Source organism: Nothobranchius furzeri, chromosome 18 (assembly GCF_043380555.1).
Source record: "Nothobranchius furzeri strain GRZ-AD chromosome 18, NfurGRZ-RIMD1, whole genome shotgun sequence".
Classification (NCBI taxonomy): Eukaryota; Metazoa; Chordata; class Actinopteri; order Cyprinodontiformes; family Nothobranchiidae; genus Nothobranchius; species Nothobranchius furzeri.
Genome location: NC_091758.1, coordinates 6647571 through 6667528, shown reverse-complemented (window position 1 = coordinate 6667528; position 19958 = coordinate 6647571). Strand labels below are relative to the sequence as shown.

Sequence of the window (19958 nt, the reverse complement as noted above, 5' to 3'; positions counted from 1 at the left end):
CCACCTCAGACAGATATGCAACAGACTTCAGACAACACAACATAAGTGTCCACTAGGTGGGGTGGTGGGTTGGGACTATCCCCACTTCAGTTCCTGCAGCCACGATAAGCAGTGCATGTCACCTCAGTGTGGATTGGGGGAGGAGCATTGAGAGTTGTAGGGTTGCAGTGACCCTGGAACGTTTCAGCGGCCTTCCTGCAGTCCCGGCCAGGCTGGGAAAGCAGACAGAGTTGAGTTGTCATAGCGACGGCACATTCCACATATCTTCTGAGGGGGGAGTTTTCGTTGGAGCCTTGCAGGCTCAAGGGCGCCAGATTCCAATTAGAAATTGTTTTGGGGCTAGACAGAGATAATTTCCTCTCTGTCTTAGTTTGCTGGTCCTCAACCTCTCAAAATCCCAATAATGGACATTAATCTATCCCAATCCATGCTGATTCATCAACAGCTGCCCCTGAATCTCGGCCAAAGTCCCAAGCTTACGATTCATCTCGACAATTATGCGAGTCTGTGAATTCACAGCGTGGTGCCCACCATCGCTGAGCTCCGGGATCAGGCCAATATTCCTCGACAGCTCGTTAATTTTCTGGTAAGCCAGGTAGCCTCCAAGGCCAATGAGCAGGAAACCTGACACCAACACCACGAATACCCACACGTCTTCGGAGTCCTCCACAGACAGCTGAGATAGACAAATCAAGTTCCACTGTTTCCAGGAGTCCATGATGTGTCCAACTGGTTTTGTCCTGGAGAGGCATCCGGGAGCCCCTTCTCCCGTTCTCATCGTTGAAAAAATTTTATCAACCACGTTGAGTGACCAACTGACGAGATCCATTTTAGTGAATTTCAGTTTCCAGTTTCCAGAAAAAATGCAGAAGCAGCTGTGCACACACAGACAGACAAAGGCCTTGAGGATAAGATATGGAAGAGAGGAGAAGAAAAGCATCTGCACCCTCCGAGAGCCGAGAGAAGAGTCGTTCAATCCGATTAACTCATTCACTGCCATTGACGACTAATGTCGTCAAATTAAATCCAACCATTCACTGCCAATGGCATTTGCATGTTTTTTTTTACTATGTGGGCATCGGAATGAGCCCCCGCACCGTGAGAACAAACATCCCAGCTCTAAAGCCAATCTTCATCCACGTACGTCACACGTCACGTGATCAGGAAGCAGAAAATCCATGTGTTAGGAGGTTGTTTTGGGCCATTGCTGTAAAAAAAGTGAGGCGTGAACTGAAAAAGCTTCTGATGATCACAATTCAACAACGGATTAAGAAGAATGGATAACACTCGAAATGCGCGGATTCTTCCTGATGTAAGAGATGAGTCTACACTTTGTTTTGGTTGTTTTGGTGCCCACATCATCTTAGTGCGTAACGTTCGGTGACTCTTAAAAAAACTGTAAAAACGGTGAGAAACGCTGGCAGCGAATGCCTTTACTGATCAGGAAACGGCTGGCAGTGAATGAGTTAAATACGCACATGTAAACGTGGTTACTGTATCTACTTATCAAATATGTATTCGCTTGTCATCTAGCATCTTCTGGCGCTGATCTATAGTTGACAATAGCCATAAAAATCCCTGAACAGCAGTGGGAAAGCAATTTTTTCTTTGAAAAATGGACTGCAGTAACCAAATGTCACCACAGGATGTCATGCTTACTTCAATCTTACATATTGCTCCTTTAACACTGAAAAAAGTGTCTGTACAAAAGAGACATACCTTTTAGAGGCAGCAATGTAGAAGGAACAGGCAACAGAAAACATCTTTGGACAATATAATTTATTTAATTTTGATGAACTACTGCTGTACATTTTTTGACAGATTTATTGAAAGATAAAGACACTCATTACCAGGCGGAATTAACAATGGCAGCAGTAAGAATCAGAATCAGAATCAGAAAAGGTTTATTGCCGTTGTTAGTGAACAAACGATTCCCCAACATAGGAACTTGCTTCGGTACTAACGTGCTACATATAACATTTATAATTTATTTAAAAAATAGAATAAAGTAGAATAAAATATAATAAACTAGCATAAAACTTTGCTATTAAAAATGGCAGGTAATGGTAACATGGCCGATAACGTGACGTTATGTCAAGTACAGAAGACCAGCATGGTTGTGTGTTTATAAGCTGTTCACAAGTCTAACGGCAGATGGAAAGAAGCTGCTCTTATGGCGAGAGGTTCTGGTCTGGATGGACCGTAACCTCCTGCCCGAGGGAAGCGGCTCAAAAAGTCTGTGACCCGGGTGCGAAGGGTCAGCTGCTATCCGACCTGCACGCCCCCGAGTTCTTGAGACGTACAGGTCCTGGAGAGATGGAAGGCTGCAGCCAATCACCTTCTCAGCAGAGCGCACAATGCGCTGCAGTCTATGTTTGTCCCTCACCATGGCTCCAGCATACCACACAGCGATGGAGGAGGTGAGGATGGACTCAATGATGGCCGTGTAAAACTGCACCATCATCTGGGCCGGCAGCTTGGCCTTTTTCAACTGCCGCAGAAAGTACATCCTCTGCTGGGCCTTTTTGAGCAGGGAGCTGATGGATGGCTCCCACCTAAGGTCATGTGTGATGGTGGTTCTGAGGAAGCGGAAGGAGTCCACAGTGGTGACGGGGGTGTCCGTCAGGACGAGGGGGAGAGACGGGGCTGTGACTTTCCTGAAGTCCACAATCATCTCCACTGTCTTCTGAGCATTGAGCTCCAGGTTGTTGCTGCTGCACCAGTACACCAGCCGTTCCACCTCCCTCCTGTAGGCGGACTCATCACCATCAGAGATGAGCCCGATGAGGGTGGTGTTGTCCGCAAACTTGATCAGTTTAACCGAGTCATGGCTCGAGGTGCAGCAGTTTGTGTACAGGGAGAAGAGCAGAGGAGAAAGTACACAGCCCTGTGGAGCTCCTGTGCTAATTGTCTTAGTGGTGGAAACATAAGAGGGTAAGAGGGTTAACTCAACCGAAGCAAACACTCCAGGGTAAAAAAGAAATCCAGTCATAATCTGTTTTTACCCATCACTGATTAATTTTTATAATTATATTAGTTACATTTATAACAGAATTTAATTTTTGCTCTTTTAAAATTGTTCCTTGTTCGCTTCATCCTTCACTCAGCGTCGCGGGGCAGTGAAATGGTCAGAGCAGAGATGCTGCAGCTGTCAGTGTGACAGAGCTTGAACTCGGTGATTACAGTTTGAGACAGGGAATATTTAATGAAAACATTTAATTTAATCCAAAGAAATGCCATATTGTTCTTCCTATGAAACAAATATCAGCCAACCTGTCAGATAATTTGCTTGAATGCGCATACTGAAAGGAACATGAGAGTGTTGTGTGTGTGTGTGTGTGTGTGTGTGTGTGTGTGTGTGTGTGTGTGTGTGTGTGTGTGTGTGTGTGTGTGTGTGTGTGTGTGTCCGCGAAGTTCTACAGGTCTGAAATTTAACCTTTTACCATCTCACCGGCTGCGCTGCGGTTTCACGTCTCCAAAATATGCACGCAAGGTTCAAAATATATAAGGGCATTTTTCCACCACATTTTTGTTATAAATCCTAAAATGCTTTATTTATTTTGAAGATTTATGTCAGCCCCATATTTGCGTAAGCAAGTTTTAGAAATGAGGCACCAGGTGCAGATCTCGCACTCCCGTAGTCACTACACAGCAGCAGCGGTTTGCTGTGTCATTTTCACTCTGCAGCAATGCATTCTGAAGGCGTGCGCTCACACACAGACAGATGAAAATGACGGACGGCCTTCATATTTTTCTGTCAACGTTAAAAAACAGCTGCCCCTGTAACAAGCACATTAAAAAACACAAACTTAGATATGAATGTAAGAGCCGCATGAACAGGGTCCGAAATTAACACTCGCCACTCGCCAAATGCGAGCAATTTGCTCCATTTGGCGAGTAAATTTTTGAGCTCTACCTGCCACCTGGCGAGTAAATGTTTGCACCAAATTAGTTATGTTTATCAGTCATCTTCCTTGGATGTCTGATACTCCTCCCGCCTGCATGCAACGTACACAAACGTACGCGAAACGTGAACGTCCAACGTCATTTCCACCTATCCCATTCAATCAGTTTATCAAGTTAGCAGTTAGCTTCGTGTTAAAACTAGCGGTGAAATGGAGTCAGCCAGCCGTCCAAAAGAAAACTCATCGAACTGGAAGAAAAACCACCAGGACCAGTGGCAACCAGAAGATTTTGTGAAAAGTGGCGAACCGGAGATGGCGGAGTCGTGAGACAATGGCTACATTATGATGGCCACGTAGCTTTGCTGCCTTTCACAGACAACTGTCCCTCGGCATTCTTCAAATATCCAATAAATGCCCGTACTTCCGACTTTGTCATCTTTGAGGGATAATAAATGTCCCAAGTGCTGCCGTCTCCTCCTGCCATTATTTCAGCTTTAGCTTAAAGAAAGTTTTGGTCGTAAACAACAAAGTGCGCATGTGCCGCCGGCAACTTCTAGCAGATGATACGGCGGCTGGTAAGGGTCACCGCGCCTACACCGCAGCCACGGTAATCCACCGAGATAATATATTTTTTTTTAAACAAGATGGTTATTATTATTGTCAACTTTTTTACCGGGGTTTACCGCTACACCGGTTACCGTGACAACCCTAGCCCTGACACACTTTCAGATATTCTCATGGTGCAGCAGTGTTCTCCAGAGATCAAGGACTATGACCCAAATGAGGCTGTAATGCTTTGGCACAAAGACGGTGTCAGAAGCAGGAGGCCAGACTTCATGGACAGAGAAAACAAGGAGTCTGACTAGATTTCAATGAAAGAGTTCATAAAAACATCTCTAAAAATAAATAAATAAATAGTAAAAATGACAAAAGAGTTGTTTTCCTTATTAATTGATGTTTTAATTATTTTTTCACTCTGTTTGGAATCAACATAATAAAGAATTACATGCTTTAGGTAGATCTACATTATTTAGAATTTTGGCCGGTAAAAAATATGCTTGGCCGGTAGATTTTCATCATTTACCAGCCAACTTGGCCGGTGAGTAAAAAGTTTAATTTCGGACCCTGCACATGAATCTAGGCAAAGAGCTGCATGCGCTCCGAGAGCCGCGGTTCACCACCCCTGCAATAGGGAAACTAGTTATTCTGGTTATTTTAATGGAAAAAAGCTTGAAAGGCTTGACTGCTGCTGCTGAGAAAACACAGGAAGCACAGTTCCTTTTATAACCCAAACTCTCTGTCTTCACCTCACAAAACGGCCCTGTCAGAACAAGTGGGGCCAGTTAGAAGAATTTATGACTGTGTCAGAGCAGAGCAATGGCCCGGATCTGTGCTACCATCTAATTTGACCCACAGAGAGAGCAGAATAGATGGAAAACAGATAGATGAGGCCCTGAGGGCTTGCTATTATAACTGGCAAACTTTTTGGGTCTGTTGCCAGGCTTTGGTTTGACATTGGGTCTAAGATGACCATCAAAGTAAAGAACTAAAGCCAAGAAAATTAGATAGTAAGTTTATGGATATGCGTGGGCAACATTTGATAAAAGCAACAGACAGAAAAGTTAATGCAGCACGTACGAAACGAAAAGGAACAGAATCTTATAAAAGTCTTGCAGAAGGCTAACAGACTCCATACTCTTCTAATCGGCACTATAAAAAACAGAATTTATGACAGTTGGGAAATAAAACATGAAGCCAAAAACCGGTATTTACTTTGTAAACCTGTCAAAATAAGAATTTAGAAATCATTTGGTCATCTGGCGATACCACAATACAATGGCGGATATACGATATTTTGCAATACTAAAAGCCAGATGATATTTGCAAGTTTTAATACTGAATATAGTTGGAAATCTCAGGCCAGACGCTTTCAAGACACATCCAGTGTTACCGCAAGATCTTGTTCTGTCAGAATGAAAGCAGTAAACACTGCTGCCACCTAACAGTCGGAGGTTGAACTGCACCACAAAATAGAAATACAGTAAATTATTTTGTATGTAAAATTTAAATAAAAATCTATCCACTTTCGTCATTAAGTTAATTTTGTGTTGTATGTAAACAGCAGCAGAAGAGTCCTCAGTAACACCTATTGGACGATCTGACGAAGGCATCAGAAAGGAGCCAAAGCTGCCAGCAAAAGTAGATAAACAACTTTTACTAATCTGTGTATGCATATGAATCTGGAAAAGGAATCAATAATCAATACACTGACTTATATTGTTTCAACACAAAATATCATGATATTTTAGTGTATCAATATTTTCTCACATCCCCAAATATTCCTATTTGTAAAATATCTACAAAGTTTCTTCACAAACAATAATTTGATGTTGATGGTATTATTATAATTCCACACTGGCATTCTAATTCTTTAACCTAAGAGCACAAAACTGTCTCACTGGGCTGTGACCGATGATAGTATTTGTTTTCAAACATTTAAGAAATCTGCTCACATTACAGAGGGTTCTCAGTTTCCCTGCGTTTGTAACAAGGTCCTGCTGTCAAAGTCTGAACATGTTCAAAATTTTACAAGTTCCTCAAAATTACTACAGAGTCACTGTTCACATCTGAAACCAGTCTGGATAATTTCTCTACTGCTTATTTAAATTTAGTAAATCAGAAGTGTGTGAAACGGGGGATTACTACTGAAATGTGCATTGTCTAGTTGCCAACAATCTCTGCCCTGGCTTAAACACGAAGTCACTAAACTATGTGAGCGGAAGTTAAAAATACTCATGTACAAAATGAGACTATGGCATAAAGATGCATGTAATATGTGTACAAAAACACCCTAACACTGTTAAAGATATCCTGAAAACCACAAACTCTAGATTGCTTTAACAGTGAAGACAAACCTTATCATCAGACTGTCATGCACACTACACATGCTAAAAGCTGCTGTTGGGGAGCCACTTGAGTCCAAGTTTGGCTGTGCTGAGGCCTGGTGACAGGTGTTTTTGAGCGTGTGTGTGTGTGTGTGTGTGTGTGTGTGTGTGTGTGTGTGTGTGTGTGTGTGTGTGAGAGAAAGAAAAACTGGTAGCCGCTGGGAGCAGATGTGGGCAATCTTTGTAAACTATTAGAGCTGCAGGATCTCCTTACGTTTAACTCTATAAAGACCAACAGAACACCTCTCAGTGCCATTCTCTATACGACACATTTACTCTGGTGATGGCGGCAGATGCAACACTTGTACATGACAGAACATTTTCCTTGCCTAATTTAGTGTTGCATTTGTTTTCAAATGAAATAAATCCTGAAATCATAATTAGTTGTGACACTTAAAGTGGACATATTACATCTCTTTTTAAATAAGCTATAATAGGGCTATGGGGGCTTAGAGTAGAGCTGCTGCTCCTTCACATCAAGAAAGCACTCTTCCCTAAGAAATCTGACAGAAAATAGATGGAATACTGGTATTACCATCTGGAGCGTTTATAGAGGCAGGCTTTACTCCTCCTTACTGTACGCATAATCATTGCAAAATGGCAATGAAACATACTTTGCGGCAATTAGTTGCCGTTACAGTGAACAAGACCCTTTCCACCGGCCGTGAGGCGTCACGTTTTGAATGTGTCCCACAAGCAAAAGAGTGCATGGCTTCAGTTCGAGTCTATTTCTTATGTGATAAGCTTCCAGAAAAAGTCAAAATCCGCAATACAGATCGGTCAGGCAGGAAGTCAGACAAAAAGGCAGTGTAAAATACTTGGGAACTTTCAAAATAAAAGTTGCATTAATGGGTAAAAAATATGCTATTTCCTGTGAAACCTTCGCAGCCGAGGTAAACAGAACAGAAAACAAACCAGACAGCTATCTTGCTTGTTATCGTCTGAACTTCTAAAATCACGCGTGGTGTTGCAATTCTCTCGTGATTTTGTGACCTCACAGGACTAGTTTTGGGGAACGCGTTCACTCCTAAATACCCTTTAATGGAAACCAAATTTAAAAATGTTCTGTAGATGTACTCTTGCTAAACACATTTATAATAAATGCACATTAGGTTTCATGATTTCTCTAATTTGTCTTTTAAAAAATAGCAATATATCATTAAGATGGATTACATGTACATAGTTACCACCTGAAGATTCACAAAATTTAGATAATCTATAAATCACAGCCCAGCTAACCTTTGGGTATGAACAGATTCTTCCTCTCACCTTTATGCCACCCATTCTCTGCTCGCCCTTGAACTCTTTGCCATTCTTCAGCCAGTGGATGGTTGGAGTTGGGTTTCCGGTTGCAGCACAGCGAAACTTGACTGTGTTTGCTGCAGGAACAGCCAGAAGCTTCTTGTCCATTTTCTCAGGCTTAATCCAATATGGCGGTCCTGTTGGTCCAAACAGAGGATAGTTAGAATAGAACTGAATAGACTGTATTAACTCCGCAGGGGGAAATTCATTAATTACAGTAGCACATACACTTAGAAACAGTAACAGATTACAGGTAAATACACAAGGTCAGTAAGCTATTTTTGAAATTTTAAACCATGAAAAACAGCTGATTGATCGATTGATTGATTGGTTGATTGATTGAAATGTTTATTTGAACATACGACAACATATTTTTTTAAATCAATGAACATAGTAGGGAAGAAGACATACAATATAAAAAAGTTTTTGTCCAAAGGGAGTAAGAAGAAGCAAGTGCTTATTCAATCCCACCCCCTTGTCTCACATTACTAATTTACCTTTACTTTACAAATTACCATCTATAAATGCATACATACATCCATATTCATTTATATATATATATGTGTGTGTGTGTGTGTGTGTGTGTATATGCAGCTACTAATGAGAGCATTTTGTATAAACATTTTATGGTACTAGTGATCGTAATTATAATAACAATGACAATAATAACATAAACAATGGCAAAATAATAATGACAATCATAGTTTCCAGAACCTCAGAGAATCTCATTTTCATATCCATTACATTTTTTTTATACAGTGATTTAAATTTGTTTATATTTGGACACTGTTTGTGTATTTCCTGCAGCCCATTCCACAGCTTCACTCCACATACTGATACACAAAAACTCCTTTTAGTGGTTCTTACTCTATAGGCATTTTAAAAATTTTAGTCCCTCGTAACTTATATCCGTCATCACTCTGGTTGAAGAGCTTTGGAATATTAGGTGGCAATAAGTGCTTACTAGCTTTAAACATGATTTAAGCAGTTTGATAATGAACCAGGTCTTGAAGTTTAATGTATTTTGACTGTAAAAACAAACAATTTGTATGATCTAGATACCCAACTTTATGAATGACACGACTTTACCCTCTTTTGCAATACTGATAGTGGGTGTAGTGCATTTTTATAATTGTTTCCCCAAAGCTCTATACAGTAAGTGAAATATGGCAGAACTGATGAACAATACAGAATATGGAGTGATTAACAGTCCAACATTTGCTTCATTTTATTTATAATTGCAATATTTTTTGCTGCTTTGGTTTGTTTGTGTCTAATGTGGGGCTTCCAACTGAGTTTCTTACCTAGTATCACACCCAAAAATTTGATTTCATTAACATTCTCAATTTTTTCATCCTCAATCTTTATACATACTGCTGTTTTGTTTTTACAATTGCCAAAAGTCATTACCTTAGTTATTTCTATATTCAATGAATTATTATTCAATTATTCAATTCAATTATTATTATTCATCCATTTTTTTGTTTACTTAATTCTTTATTGATAATACTTCCAGAGTAAAACAAATGTGTATCATCAGCAAATAAGATCATCTTCAGAATTTTACAGACTTGAAAAATGTCATTTATACATATATTAAATAGAGCAGGTCCTAATACCGACCCCTTTGGGACACCACGGGCAATCCCCATACTTTCAGAAGTGATATCATCCATTTTCACAAATTGTTGTCTCTTAGATAAATAATTGGTGATCCAGTCCAGTGCTATTCCCCTAATGTCGTACTGTTGAAGCTTGTTTATGAGAATTTAGTGATTTACTGAATCAAAAGCTTTCCTAAAATCTATACATACTCCAATAGCATATTTACCTTTTTTCTTCTTCTGGCTCTTGGAGAGTACAGATGCTTTTTTTCTCCTCTCCCTCCCTGCTCTTCCCAAGACTTTTTGTCCTGTCTGCCTGTGCACTGCGTGTCTCTGCATTTTTTCTGGAAATTCAATTCAATTCAAAAATACTTTATTAATCCCAGAGGGAAACTGATTGCTGTAGTAGCTCAGAATAATAATAATAATCAAGTCATCATAGAGTTATTGTATATTACAATGGCTGTTGGCAGGAAGGATCCCCAATATTAGGTCGGTGCACAGCCCGGAGCCCGGGTCTGGTCTGGTAGCAGGAGCTGAGCCTGTAGCTGCTACAGGCTCAGCTCCTGCTAATGCTGAAGGTGCAGTTGACCTGGTTGCTGCTGCTGGCCTGGTGGTAGCAAGAGGCAATGAGGAGGCCGGTGTATCTTTTGGCTGGGTCATATGGACACCTGTCTCTTGGGTTTCCAGAACTATGCAACATAAGGGACACAGACATACTAATGTATTTGAGGAATAGCACAAGTATTGAACATACTGAACATTGGACTGATGTAACTGTGTAACAGGATAATGGCAGTACCAGTTCAGGTGCTTACACTTCATAAATGAAAAATAATGTAAATGATTTAATGATTAAGTCCATAAGTAAGCTTCGTGCCACTGTATTTCACACATGGTGCTGGAATATAAAACCATCAAAACGTTTACTGAAGGTGTGTGTGTACAACACTTTTACATGTGGCCTAGCTCCCTGAGCACGTCTGTCTTTGACTTGTAATTTTTTCAACATTTTGCACAAATCTCCCAGAGAATTTCCAAACACGTGTTATTGCTGTAAAAAGAAGAATGTACATAGACTTTACAATTGAATGAAAGTAATTAATCTTGAATTTCTTGAGTATTGTGTTATAATTTAAGAAAAATAATGTAATTACAAGAAATCTTCCTCCAACAAACAGCAAGGAGTACAAAGTCTAAGACTAACTTGATTTGTGTTTCATTTCTGCAACTTAAATTAGCTGAGAGTACAGAATCTGGAGGAAATTTGAAAACTGAGTTTCCTAAATATTCGTTTACCCATTTTCCTCCAACCCAGAGTGCAACCTGGTGTCCAGGCTGTTAAGTGCAGAATTCTGAGGAGGCGAAAACGACAGTTTGACAGATCTTTAAAGAACATTAAGGTGGTGTGAAGCATCCTGGGTACTAATCCGGAGTTTGGAAACATGTCAGAATGATTTATTGAGTTGTATTGAGGAAAAATCGGACAGAGTGCAACCAGTGGGATAAGCTCATTGTTTTCTGTTGTGTTGGTGTAGAGAATGAAAGCGGTGAAGCACAGCATGCTCACACTCTTCATGGGTCAGTGTGTCTGTGTGTGTTTGCGAGAACAAAGCTGGGATGGATGTCTCTTTTACTTCTCCAAATTCACACGAAGGCAGAGAAGCTAATTACCATCTCAATGACGCAGCTTGTATGTTTGCTTGTGTGCGAACAATCACACTGAGATCAGATAAAAGAAGTAAACCCGACCCTCAGCAACACAGCAAATTTTTACTTTATTAACAAAATCCAGATAAGTCTTTTCTAAATGTGTAAAATGTGCAACATGTGAGTTTATCTAGATTTTCTAAAACAGTTCAGACAGACATTTAGTTGGCCTCTGCATACAAACACTAGATTTGTTGGCAGAATGATTACAGCCAGATTAAAGGAGAATAACAGTGATGAAAGAGAGAAACAAAAAGGTAATTTAACTAAATGTCACTATACATTTCGACAGCAACTTAGTTACAGCCTTTAGTGGTTAACCACTTAAAGCCTGAAATGAGAGATCATTATAAAAAACCTAGCTAAAGTTAAAGTAAACATACAATTTGTTCAAATTATAATAGTTTTATGGTCGATACGAAACATTTTCATGAAGTTCTGCACTAAATTCCTCTAACATAAAGTAATTCATGCAGCTTTGTTCTTGATGTTTTTAGTACCTTCGAGAATGAGCCATTTCAGGGCTCTGTCACTTGAAGAAAAACAAGCTGGAGCTGGTCACGCCCACCCATCCTCTGATTGGCTGCTATAAGCTTAGAAGCTCCAAAATCCATGAGAGGCTCGAAGTAGATCCACTTTCCCTCCAGTGTGTGTGGGTTGGTATCCCATTCAAACATCCTTGTTTGTGACATCACAAACAGGACTTTTTGAAACGGCATGTTTCAGGCACATCATTTCTAAACCAAACACTGACAGAAAACAAGGATATTTCTTTTCCCGCATTTGGATTGTTTAGAGGCAATAGAGACCCACATGGCAGCACAAATGGATGCAAAAGGTGATTTTTTTTCATAATGTCCAATATAACAAAACAACTAATTAGCTTCATTTTAATATTTAATTATAAAACAGTAATAAAAAAATGAATCATTTCCACCAGTAGATGCTAGGGGTTTTATCAACTAGTCGACTAGTCGACTTCACTGCTCTGTAGTGACTTTTTATGCATTTTATCGACTAGTCGCTGTCACGTGATAATGATCGACAAGATGCAGTCCTCGGAAAAGACAGCAGGCGACGAGCCCCTGCGCGTCGGGAGGCGACGCCCTGTGCCAGAGCGTCGGTACTGACGCCTGCTGTAAAACGGATATTTGACCGATTTGTGACCTTTACCCTCTTGCAATTTAACCTTCCCCTCACCCCCATCCTAACCTTAACCAGCTTGCGCATACAATGCTCTGATTGTTAACGTGCTCCAGACATCTGCGTCCTGAGCACGGCCACAGTAACATTATCAAATCAGGTGTCGCCACCTCAAAAACTAATTTAACACGCAATCGTTCATGTCGGCTCATTTCCTTTTATGTTTTCTGTCTTTTTTTTGTGCCTGATGCGTTTCGCTGCTGTGGAGCGGGGCGCATCACCTGTTTTGTCCTCCGGTGACGCACCCCATTGGTGCGGCTGGCGCGCAGCGCGCACTCCGCAGTTTTTTTGGTGAGTAGATCTTTTAGAACTGCAGTTCAAAGGTAACTCATGAGGTGAATATATATGAAGCAGGTAGCAGTTTCTCTTTAGGATTGAGAGGAGATGCAGGAAGATAAACAGAGACAGGACAGAAAAATAGTCAAATAAAAACAAGTTAGTTTTTGTACCTGGTGGTTGCAACAAACAGACACCACTGAAGGTAATCAGAAGTGAGGAACAGAAAATGAAATAATTATTTTAATGTTTAGAGCAGCAGGAACTCTGAGAGGCTGCAGGCGCATCAGTGAGTTTGCAGCCGCTGCACAGGGGGAGGGGGGGGGGTGGCTGAAGCAGAAACTACCGTTGTTAAAAGAAATGTGTTTAACTTTGAAAATGTGGGCGCAATTTTAATTGTCAAAAACTCCAGCAAACCCTCCAGCGATGGGGATTTTAAACAGTGGTCTACGAGGAGAACTGGACACGGTTCTGAGCAGGAATTTTTCAAAATAGGAAATTATGACGTTCAGATTAATTGTTCACTAGAAATATTGCTATTTTAGTCATTAACCCTTTAAATTCTACACTAAGACAAATTGCAATGAAAAAAGTTATTTATTAGTGCTTTGTTTAATGGGACAAAACGTATAACATTCTGTAATGTAATGTAACAATCATGTATGGTATTGCTAATAATATGGGGTAATAATGTATTGTAATATTGTTTATAACTTTAATTCTATATTCTTTTAGATATTTTTCTGATATTTTTATTTTAATTTCAGTTCATGCTTCAATAAGATGTATAGCCTAAGATGAATTGTGTGAACTGGTTGACCAGCTAGTTCATGGTTTGAGAATAAAGTAAAGAAAATTAAAGTTATTTAAATAACTGAAAACACTTAAGCAGACTTTCTAGCGCTGAGCACTGCAGCACTCTTATCCAAACATACTTATGAGCCGCAGCTGATGCAGATACGTTCTACTGTAAAAATATTAAAGGCCATTCATTAGTTAAGGAGAAGTAATATTTAGATTTTATGTGTAGTGCTGCTCTCATCAAGCAACACTGAGAAATCCTGTGTTGTGTGCAACTGGCTGGATGCTAACCTTTATCTAAACAGGGACAAGTGGGATTATTTGAAATGACAAAAGGGGGTCTAAGAGACAGCCTGAACCTCCACAGGGGCAGGACCTCTAAAATAATCCTTAACAGCACCGGCATGCAGTAGAAGCAGGTTCACCATAACATGTCAGTTCTTCAGTTACAGAGTCATGTCCGCCTGTCAGCTGTGGAGGAAAACTGAGGAGGGCTAATCCCTGTGGGAGCCTAAAAATACAAGACCGAGTCCCAGTTTGTTTGTTTTTCGTTTGATTAAAGACTCCAAATAATGTCTGAAGGAATAGCTGGTCACAGAACAGAGAAAGCTACCAGCAGGGGTGGTGGTCTGAGTCTCAACAGCTCCATTACAGCTCTAACCAGCATGACTTTAACACAAGGGTAGTAGATATCTTATAATGGCAGAACTCATCATAAATAACGTAGTTTTACCACAGTGAATCCTGAAGCCTGATTTATATTTTTCTGTCAATTTCACAAGGGAGAGACACACACGCATTGACAAACGGAGGTGGAAAGAGTACTACAATTTCCTACTTAAGTACGAGTACCAATACTTTGATATTTTTTCACTCAAGTACAAGTAAATTACTTGCCTAAATTTTTACTCAAGTAAAAGTAAAAAGTATCTTAAATAAAATGTACTCAAAGTAAAAGTTACTTAGTTACATCTTTGTCAGCGTAAGGATGGCTACATGTAAGTAGGGCAAAATCACAACGCCAGTTCGTAATTCGCTCGTGTGTCTGGGCACACACACACACACACGCACGCACGCACACACACACACACACACACACACACACACACACACACACACACTGCAGCATTAAAGAATCATGTGAATGACTAATTTAACTACACCGAACTGCTTTAGTAATAATTTAATCTCTTATTCTGGAGTAAAATAAAGAAACAAGCTAAATCATCACATATCTGTGGCATCAAGAAGCATCTTCTGAGTTCAAACACAGGGATGGAGCACAATGTTTACACCTGAACAGTATCAGGATGCTTTAACTCACAGAGGCCTGCAGGTCTTCTGTTTTATGAGCAAAGCGCTGAGAATCCGCTTGTTATGAGCGCTAAACGTTATTTTGCCGCTTCCGTGCGGAGTGGTAGAGAAACACATTTCAAACACGGACCCGAGTTTTGTTACCGAACCGAGCAGAATTCTGATGACATGACAACGGGGCGCTAAGGTGCCGGTTCCAACCCACAGGAGAGGAGATAAACAGCGCGTGGATCACAGGGACTGAACTGATGTTTTTGAGCAAAGCTGCGGTAAAAATGGTTGTTTGTCCTCATTATCTTAAGTGTACACGTCACCCACCCCCCACGGTTTAGACGCGGCACTCATCCAGGTGTCTCTTTCTGTTCTGACGCTGCTACACAATATTTTTAATTTATTAAGCCTACAATTTATTTTTACTCAGTAACGGATGTGCTTTAAAATGTAGCAAATTAAAATTCTTTTTAAAAAACATACTCAAGTAAAAGTACAGATTTTAATAACGACTTAAAAAGTATAAATACACAAAAAAGCTACTCAATTACAGTAACATGAGTAAATGTAATTCCATACTTTCCACCTCTGTTGACAAAGACGTTTTGCTCTCGAACTTTACCGTCACCTTGGCAGTGTAGCAGAGCAATTCTCCGCCAGGACAACAGAGGGCATAGCACTTTTCTGGGGTATCCTGCCATCATAACATTCATGTATCCGATCCACGATAGTGTTCTTGATGAATTTACAGGAAGTGGCTTCCTGACCAATCAAAAGCTTGCATTCTTGGTCACTTTCGACAGATATTTAAACATTTGGGCATGTCTCCGTTACCCTCTGAGCCTTTATGCTGATGCATAATGGCACTATGTCTATGCACCCATGCAGACGCAGTAGTAAAATTCAGGCTTGAACCTTTGATTGCTTTATTTGGAGTAGCCACTGTGGAGGCTGCTTTTGACACTTGTCATCTACAGCCTTTTGCTGTTTGCTGGCAAAAAATCGTATTCTTTACAAATGGAAGGACTCTCGCCCGCCAGCATATGGCCACTGGGTCTAAAGATGATGCTCCATGAACACCGGGAGAAAATCAGGAAATTTTTAAGGGGCTCATAGAACAATTGTTTATGTCATTTTAGTGGTGTGTCTGTGGATAATTTCCCAGAATTTGTTGTGATATTTTTTTTATGTTTTAATGAGATCATAATTGTATTTCGATTTAGTGTCCCTTTGTCACCTTTTTCTTTATTTTCTGTTTTTAAGCTTAATCCAGTGTAGCAGGGTGAGTTGTTTAGTAGTTTTCCACAGAAATAAACGATAATGAACAAGAGTCTGCTTCTAGACCTGCAGAAAAAGAAAGAATAGAAAAAAATGGGACACACATCAATACATCAGCAGAAACCTTAGCGTCTCTGACTGCAGAGTTAAAGGATGTCAGAAGATCCTTTAGGTGCAGCAGATGGACGTGGAGATGGGTTTTATCACTGCGTTAACCTGATGATGAAATATAAAATCAACATTGTTTAACTGAACAATCACATGATAATAAATCACAGTGCATTTAGTGCCCACCACAGCCTGGAGACATGTGTTGAATGTGCCCAAGCCCATACTTATGAGAGCACCATGTGAGCACCTGTGTGTGTACACGCGCTTGTTTATGTAAGCTTTCTCTATAGGAGCGTCCAATAGAGAGTGTGAGGGACCACAGATCCACCCCCCAAAGATGCGCAGGAGATGGGGGGAGCTCCAAATCCCAGAGATCCAGGCGCTGCCCCAGAACACAGGAACCCCAAGGGGACAGCAACCAGAAAGGCCCCTGCCCCCCTCCAGAGGCACAGAGGATCGCCCCGAGGGGCCACAACCAGCAGCCGGCAGAGTCCCGGGAGATATCAGCGGCAAGCCCACAGGCCCGCCCGCATCCTCCCACCCCCTAGCCGGCCGAGCCCGGGACCCAGCGCCCCGGTACCCAGGGGCGACCACCACCGCCGGGGACCCAGCAGAGCCCAGGAACCCAGACCCCACCAGACAGCCACCGCAGACGCCAAAAATCTTAAACCCCCTGACCCGGGAACCACGAACACTCAGGCAGACCAAGGCACCACACCCCACACCAGGTGTGGCAGGGGGAGGGGAGATGAAGATGTATATCATCAAAAGAAGTCCCAGGAGAGGGGAGGAGTCAAAGGCCCCACCTGACATATACAGTCATACACAAACACAGTCACACACTCCCTCCCTCATGCTCACACATGCACATACAACCAAAGACTTACAAAAATGCACGCCGGACACCCACTCATGCTCCCCATACACACCCTATTCACTCTGGTCCCGGTACTGCTGCACTGACACAGAACTAATCTGCATGAGACTGCCTCAAAGCATTTGCTTTTAAACTGCTTCCTTTCCCGCCCAAGAGAAGAATGAAGCCAAAGGACTCTTTCTTTTTAATAAATCAAAGAACTCTATTTTTAATGAAGCTAATCAAATAAAGTGTTAGTCAGTAATATAATGTTGACCGATCTGTGAAATAACAATGTTATGATTAATATGCTTTAATAAGTAATATGACTTTAATCTAGTGCACTAGACATGCTGACTACACGTAATGTAAACACATGACACATTGCTTTTACTCATCCAATCAGAACCTTCCGTTCTGAAGCGTGGCAGTCTCTGTGGTGTTTATAAATCTGCCAACTTTGATTCGACCATAAATAAAAACATCCAGATTAATAAAACCAGTCCCCACGCCATCTTAGTTCAGTTCTCTGCAGTTCACCGCATTCTAAGAGAAGTATTGGACTGGCCACCCGGACTTCCTTTTTAAGCAAAGAACCAACAAGCTGGGAAAAATCTGTTGCACTTACCAACCAAGCAACGGTTCCTTTCAGAATAAAAGCTGAACTCATTGACCCTCCGGGTCCATCTGACTCTGTCAACCAACTGTTGCTTTTTACCTGGAGACAATCCAAAGACTAGTCTGTCGTACTGCTGATGCTGTTTCATCGGCTCTGGTACTGAAAGAGGGGTTCGAGGACCTGGCATTCTGGATCTGTATGGAGGTCTCATCCTGAAGGGTATGTGTGGAGCGACAAGATGGCGTCTTATGTGTTTATGAAACTCCGATCATAGCTTAAGAGCAAAACATCAACATCATTCAGACTTGCTTCTCCAGATACGAGAGTTCTGATCACAAACATCTCTCACACACACACCATCCATCTCACGTCTCATTCACACCAGATCCATCCATTCACTTAGAATTTAGAGTTAGTCTTGTTTAAAATTGTTTAGAAATAAATCTTCTTAAACGTTTTAAATGTGACTCTCTCTTCTATTGTCTTTCAGTTAATACGAAGTGTTACATAATCCCTTAAATAAAAAGTTCCAATCTTCTGGTTAAAAGAAGAAGAAGAAGAAGAAGAAGAAGAAGAAGAAGAAGAAAATATCATTTCTATAGCACCTCTCAAGATAAAAATCATGAGGAGCTTCACAAAAACAAAAAATGTAAAAATATAAAAAAGCATTTAGAAAATGTTTAAAAATATATTTTAAATGAGCAAAAATAGACAATTGTGATTAAAAATGTTAAGAAAGAGAGAGAGTGAACAGGAAAGAGGGAAATCAGTGGATCCAGAGGAGGGTGGAATAGGTGGGGAGAGCAGAATAAAGAGAGAGAGGTGAAGAAGGTCATACAAAAGCCAGCTTGAACAGGTGAGTCTTCAGCTGCTTTTTAAAGGAGACCACTGAGTCCACTGATCTCAGGCTCAGGGGGAGAGAGGTCCAGAGTCTGGGGGCCACAGCAGCAAATGATCTGTCACCTTTGACCTTTAGCCTGGTGCTGCACAACCAGTAGGCTTTGATCACTGGACCTCAGGGACCTGCTGGGGGTGTAGGGACTAAGAAGATCACCGATGTAAGATGGTGCTTGTCCATGTAAGGCCCTATAGACCAGAACCAGGATCTTGAAATGAACCCTGAAGTTGACTGGCAGCCAGTGAAGCTGGAGGAGAAGCGGGGTGATGTGGGTGTGTTTGGAGGACTTGGTCAGAAGCCGAGCACAGGCGTTCTGAACCACCTGTAGATGGTTCAGGGAGGTTAAGCTCAGACACGTGAAAAGAGAGTTACAGTAGTCTAAGCGTGAGGAGATGAAGGTGTGGAGAACTGTCTCAAGTTCAGAGCGGGACAGAATGGGACTCAGCTTAGCAATGTTCCTGAGATGGAAGAAGGAAGAGAGAACAAGAGAACTGTCATGAGAATCCAGGGTGAGAGCTGGGTCAAAGGTCAAAGAGAGCAGGTGTTGAACAGCTGCAGCTTAGACATCTCATGGGGCTTAAAGGAGATGTACAGTTGGATGTCATCTGCATAAAGATGGTAGGAGATTCCTTTGAAGGAGCTCAGGATGTGCTGAAGAGGAAGCAGATAGAGGAGGAAGAGCAGAGGTCCCAGCACAGAACCTTGTGGGACACCATGGGTAAGAGAGGTGGTGGAGGACCTAAACTTGGAGACGGCCACAGAAAAGCAGCGCTCAGAGAGATAAGAGGAGAACCACTCCAGAGCAGTTCCTGATAGGCCTACCCAGTCTCTCAGCCTCTCCAGTAGCAGGTGATGGTCAACAGTGTCAAAGGCTGCAGTCAGGTCCAGCAGGACCAGAACAGAACAGTCCCCTGCATCACTGTGGGTCAGAAGGTCATTAGAGACCCTAAGAAGTGCTGTTTCAGTAGAATGAGCTCTACGAAAACCTGACTGGAAGCTGTCATAGATGTTATGTTCATCAAGAGCAGTTGTGAGTTGTTTAGCCACAACCTTTTCCAAGATCTTGGAGATGAACGGAAGTTTAGAGATGGGTCTGAAGCTGCTATGGAGAGAGGGGTCGAGACTCAGTTTTTTAAGAAGCGGGT

At 41.4% G+C, this 19958-nt stretch overlaps 1 protein-coding gene across 9 annotated transcripts in view; it reads right to left on the bottom strand.

The window, feature by feature from the left end:
- The window catches only part of fgfr3 (fibroblast growth factor receptor 3), a 106356-nt gene that overhangs the window by 33790 nt on the left and 52608 nt on the right, over window positions 1–19958 (bottom strand). For 7 of the 9 annotated variants that reach the window (XM_015969072.3, XM_015969071.3, XM_015969075.3 and 4 more), the window contains exon 5: window positions 8120–8289. In XM_015969072.3, the coding sequence (XP_015824558.1) occupies window positions 8120–8289 (170 nt within the window). Of the gene's footprint in view, window positions 1–8119; window positions 8290–9983; window positions 10272–19958 lie in introns of those variants that run through there. The other 2 variants (XM_070546824.1, XM_070546823.1) reach the window with 2 other exon arrangements.